The sequence below is a fragment of the Parasteatoda tepidariorum genome, chromosome 6, assembly GCF_043381705.1.
Source record: "Parasteatoda tepidariorum isolate YZ-2023 chromosome 6, CAS_Ptep_4.0, whole genome shotgun sequence".
Lineage (NCBI taxonomy): Eukaryota > Metazoa > Arthropoda > Arachnida > Araneae > Theridiidae > Parasteatoda > Parasteatoda tepidariorum.
Window position 1 is genome coordinate 24,867,379 of NC_092209.1, and position 19,301 is coordinate 24,886,679.

At 32.2% G+C, this 19,301-nt stretch overlaps 1 protein-coding gene and 3 non-coding genes across 4 annotated transcripts in view; all 4 read right to left on the reverse strand.

The window, feature by feature from the left end:
• Positions 1–3,623: 3,623 nt before the first annotated feature.
• Positions 3,624–19,301, reverse strand: part of LOC107453307 (dynein axonemal heavy chain 3) — a 111,078-nt gene continuing 95,400 nt past the window's right edge. The window contains exons 74-80 of the mRNA XM_071181745.1: positions 17,964–18,024; positions 16,534–16,662; positions 15,542–15,807; positions 7,439–7,527; positions 5,712–5,833; positions 4,208–4,297; positions 3,624–3,912 (exon numbers count right to left, since the gene is read on the reverse strand). Of these exons, the coding sequence (XP_071037846.1) occupies positions 3,706–3,912; positions 4,208–4,297; positions 5,712–5,833; positions 7,439–7,527; positions 15,542–15,807; positions 16,534–16,662; positions 17,964–18,024 (964 nt within the window). The 3' untranslated portion in view covers positions 3,624–3,705. The remainder of the gene's footprint in view (positions 3,913–4,207; positions 4,298–5,711; positions 5,834–7,438; positions 7,528–15,541; positions 15,808–16,533; positions 16,663–17,963; positions 18,025–19,301) is intronic.
• Positions 10,211–10,284, reverse strand: TRNAI-AAU (transfer RNA isoleucine (anticodon AAU)). Its single transcript has one exon. It is a non-coding gene; the product is annotated as a tRNA-Ile (tRNA).
• TRNAI-AAU (transfer RNA isoleucine (anticodon AAU)) lies at positions 10,657–10,730 on the reverse strand. The gene has a single exon. It is a non-coding gene; the product is annotated as a tRNA-Ile (tRNA).
• Positions 11,050–11,120, reverse strand: TRNAG-GCC (transfer RNA glycine (anticodon GCC)). Its single transcript has one exon. It is a non-coding gene; the product is annotated as a tRNA-Gly (tRNA).

Consider the following 19,301-nt stretch of genomic DNA (forward strand, 5'->3'; position numbering starts at 1 on the left):
TGCTTTTCTTCATTTTACTCTATCTGTTCTTCAATTTGGTAAGGGTTTATAAGCTTTACAAGTCTTCAATTCCTCGATCTACAACTTGATCTACAATCCTAGATCTACAACTTGAGAAGCATTTACAGTTAAAATATACAGAAAAGCAATAGGAAAACTAGGAAAATTTGGAAGATGATTTAACCAGAAGTTTTGGAAAGCCAAATTAATCTCTTTAAAATTTTCGTCTTTTTTTGTTTGTTAACGACTTGTCTTGCTGTCGTTTTGCTTCTTTTCTGCACTGAATTATTATCCAGTTTATTGCTTCTCAATATCTACAAGTAAGTCGTTTTTAATTTTGTTAACTGTCGGTAGGTCCCGCAGTGGACTGATCGTTAAGACACGATTCCCAGCAGATCACCGAAGTCAAGCATCACTGGCTGCGGTCAGTGTGCGGGTGGGTGACCCACTTGGATCAGTCTGCGTAGGGACCGAGAGTGTGCGGTATTGGTCCTCGTTAAACTGTGCTACCGTAAAGTGCTCGACTTCGCGCGCAGGTCATTGGGCTACCGAAGCGGGGGTGCCATCCCCTCTGCAGAGGATCAAAATTGTGATGGCATGTCTTCGGATCATCCTCAGGGATGCTTCCCAGATCGTCGCCAATAGCCCATTGTGCAGCTCTAGTGTGACGTAAATGAAACTACAAACAAACAAACAATAACTGTCGGTAGGTTTTGCTGAAAGGACGGATGACTCATTTTAGACCTGAACCATAAAGCTTCGAAAAATTAACCATGGCTAATCTAATGTCCAACTCCTATTCTCCAGAAACACCAAGTGCATATGAATTAAAATTCGCTACAGAAAATGGAGTTGCGCTATTTTTGTTAAACCGACGAACGGACAAACCAGCATACCCAAGTCAAATACAGATGAACTTAAAAAAGAACGGAATATAAAACTTATAGGTGCAATTTAATATTTAAAACTTACACGCTGTAACCAACTTCTTCTGTGCACGAATGTACTGGATACCACTATTAAAAAAACTTCAATTACTGAAATTCTAGGCGCACCGGTGAAAACAAAGATCTTTAACGAACATATGCAGTGCCGTTCCTGGCGGGTATGCAGCGAATGCCCCGCATGCAGGCGCCCAATTTAAGGGGCGCCAAATTCAACTATTCGAAAAAACTCAAATTATTAAAAATCAAATTATAGCAAAGCAGTAAACTTTGATTACAGGAAGAAACAGTAAACTAATATAAGAAGTAACTTCTACACTGGAATTTATGTACGTTAATAGTCTATTTTATTTGATGTCGAAAATAAATTTTTTGTCATATTTTTTCGTTGTTTTATTTTATTACGCCCATTTTCATAATCAAACACTTATTTAGTCTTTAAGGAAACTATTCAGTTTAAACCTCAAACTAAAAATGATTATGAAAATTGGCCTTATCATCAGAATTTAAGCACAGTATATAGGGGCGCACAAAATTATTCTTGCACGCAGGCGTTCGCCACCCCAGGAACGGCACTGAACATATGTCCATCAAATTTCTACTAAGAGGAATTGAGTCAGAAATAGTCTTAGAATCTTTAGTTACGGAAATAACGGACAATTCTAACCTGCAAGGTGTTGAACTAATTCGATTCACCAAAAGAGGTATAAATAGATCACCAACAACTACCGTCCTCCTCACTATGCTTGAACATAATAACTTGATTAAATAAGAATCTGGCACCAGATCTACGACATTACGTTATTCATCCACAGAACCTGCTTCAAATGCATCATCGTGCCTGCTTCAAATAAATCGACCAACGACTTTGATCAACCAACGCGAACTTTTGATCGGAATAAAGTATGCACCTGATGTTGGTAGCCAACAGAATATGGATCCACAAAACACGATGCTCTGAAATGCACGGCAACGGTACGATGCACTCGATGTGATAAAGCTTACCACAGCACAAACAGTCGGTGTTCATTTTATCAACAAGAGTTAAAAATATACAAACCGAAGCAGAAAATCCCATTACTATAGCAGAGGCCAGGCGCCTTTATCACTCCAAAAGCAAGAAAACCTAAGCGCAAATCATAGGATCTAATTCAAATACATCTCTTTAAAAAATCATCTTCTCTAGCTAAGCATCATTTACATCTCAGTCCATACTGCTTTCCACAAGGTAAAATGACCCCGCTTCATACATAAATAGATGACCAGCTAGAACATTTCAACTCAAATCCTTTCAAATGTCTCAATCTATCTAGATATTTTACCACCTCAAGACAAAAAATTACTTCCGTTACTGGTTCGAGAATTCTTTGAAAAGTTTCGCCTTGTTTCAAAATCTTTCACACTGGCAACCGATACAGAAAACAATCCGACAAAACTAGTTTGGAAATATATACATCCAAAGGTTACACGATCTCAGGTCAGCTTCCTCCGCATACATCGCTTTAATCACTAAAGGATTGGCCATTTTCTTAGCCCTCAAATATTGCGTCACCAGCAACGACCACTATATTTTTCTAACGGGCAGCTGTTCGATTTTTCTGTCTCTCATCAAAGGCACCAGGAGATCTCCCAGAATCTCTCTTCTTCTTCTGGACAAAATTGCTAAATCAAGTAAGACAGCAAGATCATTCTCATTTATTTGGATTCCCATCTCACACAGGAAGGAATAAGTTGACCAGCTTACAAAAACAGCATTAAACCATAATTTTATTTCACATTATTCATCGCCTCAAGACCTCAGTGTATGGAAGAGGTGCAAATACTTCCTTTCTTTTCCTCACCTGGATGGATCAAGGGACTACCATTCCCTTAACAGCTCCCGAAATCTTGATGTTCTAATCACCAGGCTCACAACGAAATCCCCATCTTACACAAGTGCAAACTGGCACAAAGCCCAAACTGCAGAAGTATCGACACGAACGATCACTTCCTTCTGGAATAGCCCATATTCCAAAATGCTCGGGAAGAGCTTTACAAATCCATATATCTCTACAGAGCTCTGCATTTAGCGATGTCCAGGGATGATATTGGCCAAAGGGCAAAAAAAACTGAATTTCCACGCGAGTAAATTTTACGTCGTCGTTAGAAAAACAGTCACCTTTATAGTAACTAATTCAAGAAAAAAACTTACTTCTTACAAGAATCGCGATAATTGATTTTAAAATCGCGTGAAAATTCAGCAATCATGGATTTTAAAATTACATGAATACGAATCACGATAATGGATTTTGAAATCACGTGAATATGAAACTCGATATTCGATTTTTAAAATGACAAAGCACAAACTGCGTTACAGAATTTTTAAATCGCGCAAATACAAGTCACGATTCATAATTTTTAGATCGCGTAAATACCAAATCATGATGCATAATTTTCAGATAGCGTGCATCCCAATGGCTTAGTTTAAAATCACGTATAAATACGAAAATCGATGTTTGATATTATAACCACATTGTTTAAAAATGCGTAAATACAAATTGTGATATTGGATTGGAACTACAAAACATACAATGAACTGCATTTAAACTTGACTATTTCATTTCAACCATCTAGAGGTAATATGGTTTATAAGTTAATATTTATAAAGAAACAATACTTTAAAAAAATATTGTATTTGTATGTAGGTCAAGTGCTTTATTTATAAAATGTCTTATTGTACAAAACAGTTTCGTTATCAAAAGTGATTGATATAAATGTGGTTTCAGTCACTGAGTTGGCACAGTGCAGCTACTCCTCGATTAATCCAATGGGTTTCTTCTTTGTCAGATGGCAGATCAATCATCATGACAAAGTTAGTGGAATGTCCGGTGGTGCTAAGAATGCCTCTTCTGGCACTTGTCTTGTAGACAGGGCAGCTATAAGTTGGAGTTGGCTTGATGTCTGATTTTTTAACTGGTATGATCCATATCTAACAGAAAAGTTAAGTGACTGGGTAATTCAAACGCAAATGAGAAGAAACATTTAGCACGCATAATACACACTATTTCAATAAATGCAAGGCCAGGGAGCATACATATAGACATCACACTTCTCTGAATAAAAACAGCTATAGACACAAATTGTTTTTATAGAGTATAGGCTGACTTAATTCCATGCAGTCATTTAAAGTGTTGCGATTACTAAAGATTGAATTCGCGATACGTAACTTTAAAAATTAAATTATGAAGAAAAAAAATTATGTTGTAAGAAACTAAAAAGGATACCACAGGCAGGGTGTCGTATAAGACTTTCGGGTATGATTCATTGAGTAGCATCCTTTCTCGGTCCCAGCGAGCTCCTTCCACAAATAAACCCTAAAAATACACCATAATTTTCATTATTGAAGATTACATTCACCCAAAGATTTCGAATAGTTTTACGCTAAATAAACAGTTGATATTTTTATGAAACATTAGTTTTTCTGTTAAGATGATACTTATAGAAGAAATTTTCGCAAACACCCTTTCAGGACTAGAAGGGAAAAAGAAGCGCTTGCTTAGGCACGCATGCTCCAAGTTAAAACATACTAAACAGTACGTACACTTACTAATAAAAGAATGCTATATTCAGAAGACGTCAGTGTGATCTTGGGCCGATAGAGACAGAACGGCTCGTTTTTTGTATCATGTATGATATCGTAGACAGTAAAGTGAGAATAGCGCGATCACATATATGTGATCTCGTTCCTGAAGAGTTTAAAGAGGAGATGTTTTTATATTTAAAGAATTGAACTGGCAGAGAAATAATTTAAGCAACTTCGGCGTAATTTCTTGGCTTGGGACAATATTATACTTAACATAGCTAAATACTGCTACCACAGCAATAGAGAAACTTCTTTGACGGTCACTGTTCATACATTTTGAAATAAAATTAATTATTCCAATTTGTTATCGTTTAAATAGCAATGATATTAGATCCTTTCAAACAACGTCAGCGTGTGTTTCGATCTTGATTGGCTGCTGAAATGTGGAATTTCCTTAAGTCAAACATAGTTCGTTCCATTCTATTTTGAATAACTCTAGCCCGTCAAATAAGAATTATTTCAAGGGACATATTATGTATTCTTTCTCAAATAAAGATTTGGTTTACTTCCTACTTAACACCAAAACAGGCACGAAGCCTCGTAGAAAACAAACAAACTAATTATGAAAAGAAGTTGTAAGATACACAAAACAGAGTAACTACATAGGCGTTTTCGTTTTTAAAAATTCTTTCAGATCAAAAACTTTAATTTTTGTGGTTCTGAAGGTTTTTCAATAACAACAGGGAGTTTTTCTTCACACTTTGCTTACTTACAAAGCCGCTTAACCAAAGCTTAGCACAAAACTCTTCCCAGATAGAGGTTTTTTCTAAACATTTTCTTCATACTTTGCTTATTTACAAAGCCACTTAACAAAAGCTTAGCACAAAATTCTTCCCAGATAGAGGTTTTTTCTTTTTTTAAATTTCTTATATGCTGTCCGGCAGTGTATTTAAGAATGGTGATTTATCTAATAGTATTAAACACAAATATCAATTGATTATAGAGAAAAAAAACTGTTGCTATGATGTTAAAGAAATATAAAGTAATAATTTCATCACCCTTTATTAATCGTTTCAAATGTGACCTATCTGTATTTAATTATTTTGAAAGATTGGAAAGTGTCTGCTATTGTTTAAATATACACATAATATCACATGATAATGTAAAAAAAATGTTTAAAATATTCGAATAGTAAAACAAATCACTTTAACATAGGCTCCATCTTCAGGTTTTACTTCAGAATCGGATTCAAAGTTCTGCATTTCAAACTGATAGCTCAAGAAATCAATTGGAATGTGATATTTTCTTGCATAGTTTTGAGATATGCCTGAAATAGTCAATTTGAAAAAGGAGTAAGAGGTACAAATAACACACAAATGTATTTCACAAAAAAAATAAATCAGAATATATGAATAGATATAGTATTGAGACAAATGTACAGTGCGGAGAAAAAAANAAAAAAAAAAAAAAAAAAAAAAAAAAAAAAAAACACTGATAAAATTTTTCGGATTAGATCTTTACGGTCTGGGACTCATTCTTCATGGTTTGAGGGGGTGAATTCAAATATGCTAACTAATTAGTGTTGACGATAATTTAAGTTACAAAATCAGACACAAAAACGCACTTCTTTTGAATAAACATGCCTTTATTCAACAGATTCGGGTTTCTGACCCCCAAAATATAAGGGGTGGCACAATCTGGGAAATATGGTCCCCATAGTTTGATCAGGAGAGCGTTCCAAAGTTCGGATCCCTTAATTTTACTTTTACTTTTTCCGTATTTCTCCATACCTCGGAAACAGTTTAAGCGAATTGAAAAAATTTTGCACAAAATTATAAAATTCGTTTATCCAAAGAAAATTTCATGCAAAAAATAAATTTTAATAGATATTTAATATTTATTATTACTTTATTTGATAGTAGTAAAAAAAATTTAAATGCATGCTACATAATTTTTACGTCATTTTAAATTATGTAATTTTACATGGCAAAGTACAAAATTTGAGCAATATCGGTTGAATAGTTCCTCAGAAATTGAATTTTAAATATACGACTTTTTAAAAATTTGATTTCTCAGAGACTACTCAACCGATTTCGCTCAACTGCATGCTGTAAAATGGCGTAAAAAATTGTAAACCTTACATTTCAAAAATTTTCAATTATTATCAATTAAAATAATAATAAATACTAAATACTATTAAGGGATCCAAATTTTTGACCACTCTCCTTACGAAACTATGGGGATTACATTTCCCAGATTATTGCGGCTACCCCCCCCCCTCTATTTTGAGGTTCAGAAATCCAATTCCATCGAAAAAAAATTTATGTTTATTCAGATAAATTAAGTTTTTATGTTTGATTTTTTAACTTAAAATATCGCCTGCACAAACTAATTAGCATATTTGAGGTCACCCCTTGAAGCATTTAAGATTCAGTCCTAAAACGTGAAGATCCGGTCATTAGATCAAAAGTTAATCAGGGTGGTCCATTTTTTTCCCCCGCACTTTACATAATCCTTTATTAAAAACTTAGAAGCAGATAGAACAAAGTTTAACATACTTCCAAAATATTTAATAAAAACATATCCAAGAACATAATTTTCAAGGGTATAAGGTGGTATTGTATTTTTTAGATTTTTATGGTGGATATCTAAAAGCTTTGAACACAATATTATATTTATTACAGCTTAAGGTTTATAATGAAGATATTTATTTACATCTATGTATAATTATAAAAGGAAAATTTGTGTGTGCGTGTGTCTGCGCGTCTATCACAACTTTACTAACGTTCGAACTAAGAACCTGAATTTTTTGTCAGCGGATGCTAAGGGAAATCTTAGAAGGATAAAAATTAAATGGATACGAAACTGAACATTAGTAGTCTTAAACACAAAATTGGGTTGGCTGTTCGACGACGGTTATAAAATAAAATACCTGTGAGAAAAGACTGGGTGAAGAAGAAGCCAGATATCCAAAAAACGTTAGGCGTTCCTTCTTCTATCCAGGTGTTAAAAAAATGGAGTCTGCAAAAAGAAAAAAAAAAGAAGAAGAAAAAAAGAAAAAAAGAAGAGTTTCATAAAATTTTTTAAAAGCAAATATATTGAACAATACAAATATAAAAAAATTATCATAACTCTACCTTTTCAAAAGAACAATTTAGATAACCTACAATAATTTTACAGTTATTCGCTTGTATCCTTCTAGGCTTTGAATCTTGTCTATTTATTTCACAATAATACAACATATTCCTCTCGGAGGTTTTTCACTATTAAAAATATCAATTTCCTTAAATTTCAGATTAATTTTGATTACACATTAAAAACAGTTTTCCTAAATTTATAGATAATAATTTCTAGAAAACATCTGAAATTATTCTACACTCTATGAATTCAGTGGTGTGCGCAGGGGGGCCGCAAAAAAAGGCTACAATTCTATTGCATCTAGTCGAAGAAGACATACGATCAACAAAGCACACTAAATTTTAAATCTATTTGAGCCTCGGTGGCTCAGGGGATAAAGCGTTCGCCTGCAATGAGGTGAACTGGGTTCGAATCCCAGCGATGGCTGGTCAAAACAAACTCCGCATCCGGTTTACGGCTAACACAGTGCTGACGTTAATTATCCTTCGTGGTAGACGGATTGCTAGTTAGAGTCCTCTTGCCGTCAGGCTGACTGTGGGAAGTTCGTGGTCTTCCTCTCCATCTAACGCTAATGCGTGCCAGTTCCATAAAAAAAATCCTCCATGGAATCAAATTTTCCCCAATGCTTGGTCCAGCAGTTCTCTTGTCTTCTGGATTGGATTAAAAAATTACAAAGCTACGTAGTTGAACATTAGTAATCATAAACCAAAGAATTGGATTGGGCTGTTCCCTAATGTCTATAATTATTTTAAATTAAAATTAATCAATAATTATTTCAAATATCTATATATATTATATCTTTAATTATTTATATAATTATTTATATTAGGGGATATTATATAATATCCCCTAATATATATAATTATTTCAAATTAAAATTAATCAATAATTATTTCAAATATCTATATATATTATATCTTTAATTATTTCTATAATATCCATAATTATTTTAAATTAAAACTAATTCTTTAGCACGTAAATATTTGACTCAAGCAAGTTATTTTAAGAAGAATAAATCCATTTTGTTACAAATTAGCCCAAGCTCTAGCCTTTGAAAAACTCAGTAAATTCGTACGAGAATCAATTAAATTAAAATAAATCAATTAAGAAACAGGAATTTTTTTGATGATCAATAAGGTTTAGAGGCTCCCGGATTATGTTCTATTCTTTTTTCCGGAGTATGCAAACGTATTCGCATGACACTGAATTGGAAAGACATTTTACTTTTCCAAAAAATAAATTATTTGAAATTATATTACGAATAATTTTAGTTATAAATGTTACATTTATCCTTTTATAGATGGCAACACCATAACAGCTTTCTACTGAAAGTGATAAATATAAGTTATACGTTGTAAACATAGATGGCCCCACCATAGATAGTGAAAAATATAACGCTCGAATGAAAATATTTTTTCCAAACAATTAATATTTAATATATTTTCTTACAATTAATATCCAATATTTTTTTTCTTCTGAAAAATAAATAAATACATAAATAAATAAGCAAATGAAATAAATAATATAGACAAAATAAAAAAATGAATAAAAAACAAGAGGGGAAAGCAATGAAATTTTTTTATGATCACTTAATTTGTTATTCATTGACTTACTGAAGGAAATCAAAAATTAGAAGAAAAAAAAGACACACGCAGACATACACATATATATTAGACAAAATTGTTTTTTTTATCTAAAACAAAATTAGAATTTATTAATTTTAGGATTGCTGCCATAAAATATTTACCTACAATGAATAAAACAAATTATATTGAAAAGCTAAAATCTATCACCAGCAATCTTTGGCAAAATTTTTCGAAAATATTCTTAATTTTAAAAGCGTATTTAAATTTTGATGTTCTAAAACTACAATTTTTGAAAACAAATAAAAATACTAAAAATAGATAATACTAAAAATGGAAATAATACAGAAAAAAAAAGTACTAGTAGTAAGTACCAAATAAAATAATGCTAGCAATCTAGAAGTAGATTTTTATTAAAGTTGCTTTGGGGCTATTGATCCTTTTCCTATGCACGATACAGACATTTAATAATTATTAAATACCTTACTGAAGAATCCTAAAATAAGTAAAACTTCTAAAAATGAAAAAAAGAAAATAAAGAATTACAACGTGAAACTGATCCCCCCGACAACTCAACTTACCGTAGTTAATTTCCTTGATCCATGGAAATAATTGAAAGAACGTAGATAAGAAGAAAAAAATTCGAGTATATATTTTGTTTTTCAGTTCAAAATTTTTTTTTTAGCTGCCCATTGTGAATTCGATCAGCAGCAGGGTCAGCAAACGACTATTTTTATTACATTTTATCATTCCGTTACTTAAATATATATAAGTGACACAATTATATTTTAGCCTATTTAAATTTTAATTATAAATAATATTTATAAAATTACTTACTAGTTCATGTTGTAACGTATCGAATAAATAAATCAAGAAACAAATTATTGAGTAACAAATTACGCTATGTTTATATTTAGATGAATATTTACAAAGTGAGTTTATTAAAATGAAAAATAATGAATTATTAAAAAATAAAAATAATTTGGCCCATGGGGGGATCGAACCCACGACCTTCGCGTTATTAGCACGACGCTCTACCAAACTGAGCTCATGGGCCACGGTTGCAAGAAATTTAAACTAAAAAATTTTTTAAATTAATAAATGTTAGAAGTGCTGACTAAGATCAGAGACAGCATATAATCAACAACATATAACGATCTCCCCCGGGGCCAGCAAACAACTATTTTTATTACATTTCATCATTCCGTTATTTAAATATAAATAATATTTATAAAATTATTTAAGCAGTGTTATTTAGTTCATAATGCAACCTATCGAATAAATAAATCATTGAACAAATTATTGAGTAACAAATTAATCTCCGTTTTTTCATTTCTTAATTCCATTCACATAAAATATTTAGATGAATATTTACAAAGTGAGTTAATTAAAATGAAAAATAATGAATTATTAAAAAATAAAATTAATTTGGCCCATGGGGGGATCGAACCCACGACCTTCGCGTTATTAGCACGACGCTCTAACCAACTGAGCTAATGGGCCACGGTTGCAAAAAATTAAAACTGGCAAAATTATTTTTATTAATAAATGTTAAAAATGCTGACTAAGATCAGAGACAACATATTAATAAGCTAAATACGTTACATTTTTCATGATGAAATGCTTCATAATTTTTTAACACTAAAATAAAATTATTTTCTGTCGTATTTTTTTGTAAGAGAAATCGAATCTTATTTTTAAAAGATTTTTAATGAAAATAAAACAAAATTATTATTTTTAAAAGAGTTAATCTTGAAAAAAAAAAAAAAAAAAAGATTTGCCATTTTCTAAAACGAAAGATTTATATTAAAATATAAAAATTTGCATCGGCCGGGAATCGAACCCGGGCCGCCCGCGTGGCAGGCGAGCATTCTACCACTGAACCACCGATGCTTATAACTCAACCAAACTAAATAATTTAAAAATCAAAAACAAAATAACTTTTTAATCATCGAAGTTCTTTATATTACTATTTTAAACAAATAATAAATAAAAAAATTTACAATTATTACTATAGATACAAAAAATAGAAAACACTTTTTACTGTTATGGAAATTTCTTGAAAATGTCCCGTCAAAGTTACTTTTAGTGGCTTAGGGTAAAACTATTTAACACTAGATGGCCAAGGAAGTCATTGACTGCTTTTTAATTTTAATTAGAAAAAGAATTATGTATATAACGACACAATTTCTTAGAATTTTGTGACTTTTTGTACAACATAAATTTTTTTTATTGTTAATATTTACTAGATAATAACTTGTTATATAACTGTAAATAACATAATAAATATTAAAAATTACTTTTAAACAAATTTCTTTACTCGTTAGTTATTCTTTCACAATCCAGTTATTTTGACTGCTTTTAGACATTATAGGTATATATTAAGTTTCAGTCTTTCTACAGTTAATAACTAACTGTAATAATAATAATGAAAAACGAAATAAAAAGTTTCATGAAATAATTTAAGTGTATATTTAAATAATTTTGGATATATACTGGAGACGAATTATGTTTTCTTATGAAATCGACTTTTATAATAATAAATATCTATTATTTAGCCTTTTTTTAAAATATAATTTTAAAAATTAATATTTATTTTTTAGCCTTTTTTAATAATTTAAGTTTCAAAAATGAATAAAACAAAAATAATTATAATCGAGAAATAAATAAATCGAGATTTTTTTTTTCTTTCTTTTCCATTTGTGCTCGCTTCATATCTAATTAAAGTAAATGAAATCAGGATTTTTTATGTTTTACAATTAAATTTTAACCTTGGTAAAAACGTAATTCTCTTTTGTCAAAAATCGCTGATTTTGTAGCTTTGATTAATTATAAACTATATTTTTCGGAAATGCAGGGGAAAAAATATTTTCATTAAATTTTTGTCTCGAAGGAATTTTTTCCCTGATGGCCCTTCACTGCCTCTGAAATTTTTTTAAAGGGCATCTTCCTTAAGATATAAATATTTAAACCATTCTCGAACATAATTTATTTTGGAAGCAAGTTCATTTTGTTCTTTACGGTTGGGTAATTTATTTAGGTCGCTCTAGAGCTGCGGTATGGGAAACATCCCTGTAACTACTATTCTAAAGACTTTTACTACTGTAATTTTTACATTGAAGAGAATAATTGGAGATCCGCACATGGAACATGAAACCATCATTAAAGCGACTGGTTTGCTGCACAGAGTACAAGATATCAACTTTGTTGTATTTCTCCATATACTGGATAAACTTTTTACCATTACATCCCCTGTGACAATATTAATGCGGTGAGTTGCAATCGACCAGGCCCAAGCAGCCCAGTTGCTTGAAATTTGCAAGACTGGCATCAGGAAATTGAGAGAAAATGTGGACACATCGTGGAAAAAAATATAGAAGTTGTCATGCACATTTTCCGAAGCTCATGGCATTGATACCGAGATCAATCGGAGACAAAGGAGAGTTCCCCACATGCCTGGTGAAAATTGCCGGGATGAAAGACTTCATGGAGAAGAATGACTTAAAACGAGTTTATATATTGTGGCTTTGGATGGTTTGAGCATTCAACTTGAAGATCTTTTTCCGGAAAAAAGTTTGACTTTGTACCGTCAAATGAGTATTTTTAGCGAAAAAAGTTTAAGATCTTAGACATTCAAAGCTACAAAAGATGACGTAGGCTTTCTATGCAATAAGTACGGTCTCGATGCTGACGAAGCCGTTAATGAACTGGAGAACTTTAGAGATCTTTATCTTGAATTGGGAGAAGATGACAGTGAAATTCATAAGGAATATCAAAATGCAGCATCACTGGACACAGAGGAAGAAAGCTCAGGGTCTGAAATTGACGAATCAGATATGGCGATTCTTTATAAGGATTGGAGGAAGTGTGGATTTTTTTCCCCACTGAAAGCAGCTTTCGAAATTTCCGCATTTCCTACAATAACATGCATTTATAAGATCTTGGCTTATCTAAGACCAGTCACAAGTTGTTCCGCCGAAAAAGCGTTCAGCAGGCTTAAAATCATCAAAAATAGATTGCGGTCCACCACTGGCACGAAGCGTCTTAACAGCTTACTGATAATTGCTGCAGAAAAGGATATATTGCAGAAAGTGTCGACAGATCATATTATTGATACTTTTGCCATGAGCTCGGAAGTTTTAAAGAAATTATTATTACCAGCCAGTCCTCTTGACTAAAGCATCAATAATATGATTTGTTGAGACTTTTTTAGATGTATCGTGTACGTTTTAACCCTTACAGTCACTATCTTTATTCAGCGATCAAAGACAAATATTTTTGTGTGTTCTGTGCTACTTTTTACCAAATTAAGGGAAAAATGTAAAAAAAAAAAAATTATACTTATCTATATAATGAAACATTTTTGTAAAATATAATGTGCATGTTTATTTATTAATTAACAAATATTTGCAACAAATGCATTATTTGCTTTGGTTACTTTTTTACATTGTTTATGAATGAGACTTACATATGCCTAAAAATTTTTTACAGTTTGAAAAAAAAAAAAAAAAACAATAAATATCAAGTTTTTTGTTTATTAAAAATGTCGTTTGCAGTGAATCAATAAATCTTGAATTTTTTTATTGTTAAAAAAGTATTTTTTTTTTTAAATGGGTAATGAAAATTTGTTTTAAAAAATATGTTTACATTCTCAACGGTATAAAGAACCATTTGCATAATTTTTTTGTTAAAAAACGGCGATCGACAGGGCTAAAAAAAGTCTCGAAATCATGTCCATTATAATGGACTTTTGCCTGAAAGGGTTAATTACGCTAAAATTCCCAACTCTTGTGATGACTGCTGCTTGCCATTTGCTGCATTGTTTGGTAACTTCAATAAACTTATTTTTTTTAATTATTAGTTTAAAACTTCAGAGCTCATTAATCTACAGGTGCCATCAGTAACTTATCATTTATTGTAATAGTTTTAGTCAGCCCATTTTCAATTATTTTTTGTGCCGTCTTTTTTAATTTATTTATTTTTGCTTTAAACATATTTTCAGCATTCACAATCAGGATCAAGGTCTGCATTTGTCATATTCTGAGTAGAATGCAAGCAAAGTAGCACTATTTCGAACAAGCTAACCTGGAAGGGGGAAGTTAGCAAATTTTTTTTGGGGGGGATGAATGCGCCCAAGAGCTTGGGGGGGATGGGGGCCACTGGGTACAGGGATCTGTAGAAATTTTCCTTCTCCTTCAGATCTATGCCTAAATTGAGAAAGTTGCCTCTCAAATGAGATTCCCTCTTCAAAAGATCAAAATTGTGATGGCTTGTCCTTCTGATTATCCCGAGGGTTGTTTCCCAAACCATCGCCAGTAACTCATTGTGCAGCTCTAGTGCACAATGAGCTTCTGGTATGTAAAGTACCTAACTACCTACCAAAAATAAATAGCAACTAACAAGTCAACATGTTTCAAACGCTTAAAAAAATAGACGCCCATTTTCAAGACATGCCAGACGTGAATGAGAAGAAACAAAAGTGATTAAAAAAAATAAATACTGGAAACTTTACGTGTTTTTATTCGCGATCGCAACACTAGAATACGTCGTCAGAGGAGAAGACCGGTTCCCTGTCTTAACCCTCTCACCCAAGGCCGTAGCCAGGATATTTTACGGGGGGGGGGGGATATGGTAAGAAGCAAGGACAGATTCAGACATAAAGTAGGGGAAAAACATTGTAACGAATATTGTTTATTCTGTTGTTTGCAAAAGTTAAATTACTAATTAAAAAATATTACATAATGATTATTTTTCAATTAATATTACATAATAATTATAATTAATTTGTAAACAAAGTTTACAAAGACATGCGACGGGGATTTGAAGAAAATTTTTCGATTACTTTTTTAGGACAAACCGGAATATCTGGAAATATGCTTAATAAAGTTAGCCCTGTTAGGCTTTCTTCTTTAGTAGCATTTCTTGTTGCTGTTTTTACGCGTTTAAGAGTAGAAAAAGTTCATTCTGCAGTTGCTGTGTTGATTGGCAACGTAGCCAATATTGATAACAATAAATGTTTGAGAGAAAGAGACTGTCACATTCTGGTCTACTAAGGGGTTCACGCAGGTTCCACTTTGATGCCCATACTTCGATTTCTCCCATGAGGTTTTCGATGACAATGAAATCTGCGTAGATTCGGAAATTGCATAAATTAATATGCAGAAAAACAATTGATTTCGGGGGAGGAGTCTAACCGTAGGAAAGATGAGAAGCGCTTGAAACATATCGACTGCTATTCGCTATTTATTTTTGAAGCGAATGGGGTTTTTAATCAGGTCATAACATGAACACTTCAATAATAAATCTAAATTTACCTTGATAATAAATCTGCAATGTAGCTTCCAAGCGGCTTTAAAGAAGGATAAGACTTTGCGGACCACATAGCGGGAACTTTTCCAATGAGCATACAATCGAACACTTCCTCTAATTCAGCAGACATCACAACTAATCCCTTCACAGCCTTTTGCAAGTTTTTTAAGGATTCTCGGACGACAGATGTCAATCGGTTATACCGTATCAATTCTTGGCGCAACACAGTATTCATGGATTCAGTATATATCACAGGGTATTTTTCAATTATCTGGGAAATTAAAAAGGCTACCTATTAGAAACTTCAGAATTTTTTTTTTCTTTGTGAGACGTATGCTAACTCTCTTTGCAACAAAATTAACAACTTAATTTCACAAATAAACTGACGATGGATTTTTACTCTAATCGGCAGTATCTTTCGAGGCACACAGAATGCCTACCTAATCATCATAATTTGAGATATAAAGCGCACGGTATGTTTGCTTCTCTATATTTATATCTAAATTATCATTATCTATTTCCTGGCACAATTTTGCAACAAGCAGTTTCTGAAAAATAGTTATATACTATACAGTTTGTCTTCACGCAATTAACGCTAAAAATTTTTTTAGCAACATTAATTTGGTGGTTTTTCATCAGATTAAACTGTCATCAAATTAAATTTTAAAAAAAAAACCTAAAAACTGACAAATGTGTAGTTTAGAATTACTTAATTAAACTTAATTTCTCCATAGCCAACAAAGAGATCCGTTTATTTTCCACCAAAAGATATTGTGCTGTCTACTAATATTATAACTTCGAAAGTTTGTAAAAAGTACGAAAAATTAAACGCAACTAAAGTTCAACTTAATTTCCAAAATGGCGAGGGTAGTTAACTCAGGCGCAGAATATCACCATCGCCGATTTTCTAGCGTTCAATCTGAAATTTATATCAGTTTTACAAAATAGTGTCACAAAAATGTCGAATTTATGAAAGCAAAACATCATAAAATATTACCTTATCCATGTCAAAGTCTGCTGGAAGCTTTGCCAATATATCATCTGCAAGATCGTAAATCATATCACCTGAAGACTGGGCACCAGTCCCGCTCGATTTTCCTTGAGTTAATAAAATACCATCTAAAAGCTGAAAATAAATAAAACCGAAATGTCAAAGCAAGATTTGTGTGTGCATCTTTGACCAGTCATAATGCACTTCCAGTGCCGATTTTCGAATAAAAATTTAGCATCAAGTTTTTAAACGTTTGAGAAATTTGTAAATGGTGATCATAAGATTTTATATTCGTCCACAAAAAAATATTTTTAGCGCACTTAATTAGTGTTTTCTATTTATGGGCATTTAATTGAAATATCGAGTTGTAGACGAGATCCCCGAATTTTATTCTACCGATTTTTCTTGTCTATTTNTCTCATCCCTGTATAAAGGTCAACCAGTTTTATCCCAAAGAAATGATTTTTAGAGAAACTTCAGAGGGAGGAAAAGGGACTTCTACAATTTCCCTCCGCGGAAAATTAAATTCCTCATAAAACATTTTAACTTGGGCAAAAAAAAATTTCAGCGGAAATTAGCGGGAAAAATGGAAAAATCTGAAAAAAAGCGGAAATCCGCGAATCCGAGGAACAATCTCATCCCTGTAAACTATATTTTTGGAAATGCAGGGGAAAACATATTTTCATTAAATTTTTGTGTCGAAGGAATTTTTTCCCTGATGGCCCTTCTCTGCCTCTGAAAATTTTTTAAAGGGCATCTTCCTTAAGATATAAATATTTAAACCATTCTCGAACATAATTTATTTTGGAAGCAAATTAATTTTGTTCTTTACGGTAGGTAGGTAATTTATTTAGGTCGCTCTAGAGCTGCACATTTGGCTATTGGCAACGGTCTCTGAGATACATCCCTGAGGATAATCCGAATAGATGCCATCACATTTGTGAGGCCACTTTCTCAAACTAAACATAGATCTGAAAGGGAAAGAAATTTTCTCCAGCTTTCTGTACCCAGGGTATTGCTCTGCAACCAAGGCCGGATTTACGTATAAGCTAAATAAGCTGTAGCTTGGGGCCCCGAGATGACAAGGGCCCCCTGATTCTACTTGGCCCCCTGATTCTACTTTCCCCCCTCTTTTTTTAAAGTTTTATTCGGAGCTGGGGCCCTCAGAAGCCCAAAATGCATTTTTTTTCTTTTTTTACATTGTCGGACATAATAAATATAAATAAATGACTGAATAAAACAAAGAACTTGATTGTCATTAGTAGGGAATATATCATATTTCAAGCAATTTGAGTATTAATAAATTATTTATAAATAAACGAATTTTTAGTTTAAAAGGTAAAAAAGTTTTTTTTGCCCCATCATTCGATCATCAGACTATTTAATATCTGTTTCTTTGGATCAGAATTCCCTTTTATTTTACTTTAAAATTGTACAAATGATATATTTAATGCTTTCATGTGATATGCAGCAGTTTTAAATAGCACTTTAAAATATCTAAAAAAGGACAGAAATTGTCAGTTCAAAAAAAATTAACTAATACTTTAGAATAAGAATTTAAATAACTACACACGCTTGTTTTGCTATCTCATTCTATATAGCATTATTTAGAGTAGACAGTTGCGTGTGGGTGTGATGATGACGTAATAAAAGAGGCATACAAAAAAAGCGAATTTCATTTCAGTTAAAATCCTCAATATTATATTTTTAAACTCCTCGAAAATGTAGTAAAAGAGGTATACAAATTAAATGTCGCAAACAAATGAATATTAAGTAAGAACGAAACAAAAATGATATCAAAATATGCTGAATCACTAATGAGACCGGGATGAAAGACATCGAAACCTATTTGATTGAATAGTATAACTAGAAGGTGTTTCTAAAATTCTGAAATCTATCAGGCTTTAATTTTTTTTTCTGTCACAAAATTTATCAGTAATTAAAAATAATAAATTCGTTAGATTTCAATATTTCTGTTTTTTCGTTGACTTAATGTTAAACATTAACAGATATTTGTCTTTTAAACATTTCATTCTATAATAAGATAATAATTCTGCAATTGTAATTATCTAAAACTAATTGCTAATTGATATAAAGCTTTAGTGTGTTCCATTGATATGTTGAATGCTCGCTTTGGCTGGATGCCCGGGACTGCTGCTCTTTCAGGACTGCTGCTCTATATAATAGTCTCATTACAATTAATATATTTAACAGTAAAGTAATGTTATCAAATTTTTTAATAATATAATGTTAATACTCAACAGTAAAAAATAATGGCAGTTTACTTTAGGTGCATAGAAATGGAATTGAACTTATGAGGGCCCCATCAATTTCAGTAGCTTAGGGCCCCACCAAGCTTAAATCCGACCCTGTCTGCAACCACGACCACGGGACTTTCGATTCTTTAGATTGTGGGGGGCGGAGTTATTGACCATACCAACTTTCATCTATCAAAAGGTACCTCTTGATTGAACCAAGTTAGCATGTCTTACCAGTGAATTGATGTTTTAATATTCGTAGTGGTAGTTACGCCACAAGATTTTACGAACACATATATCGCATGCACTTGGCAGGTCTTAGCGGAGTCGAGGATCGAACCACGACCACTTCGGACCGAAGTCCGATTCTCTAACCACTGGGTTACTACGGTCCCGTTGTTCTTCACACTCAACATTTTTGTGTTTCACCGGTGTGAGAAAAAAAAGAAAGAATAAATTAATAAAAGTAAACTCTTACCGCAGATTCAACCATAACAAATATAGTAAATAAATAAT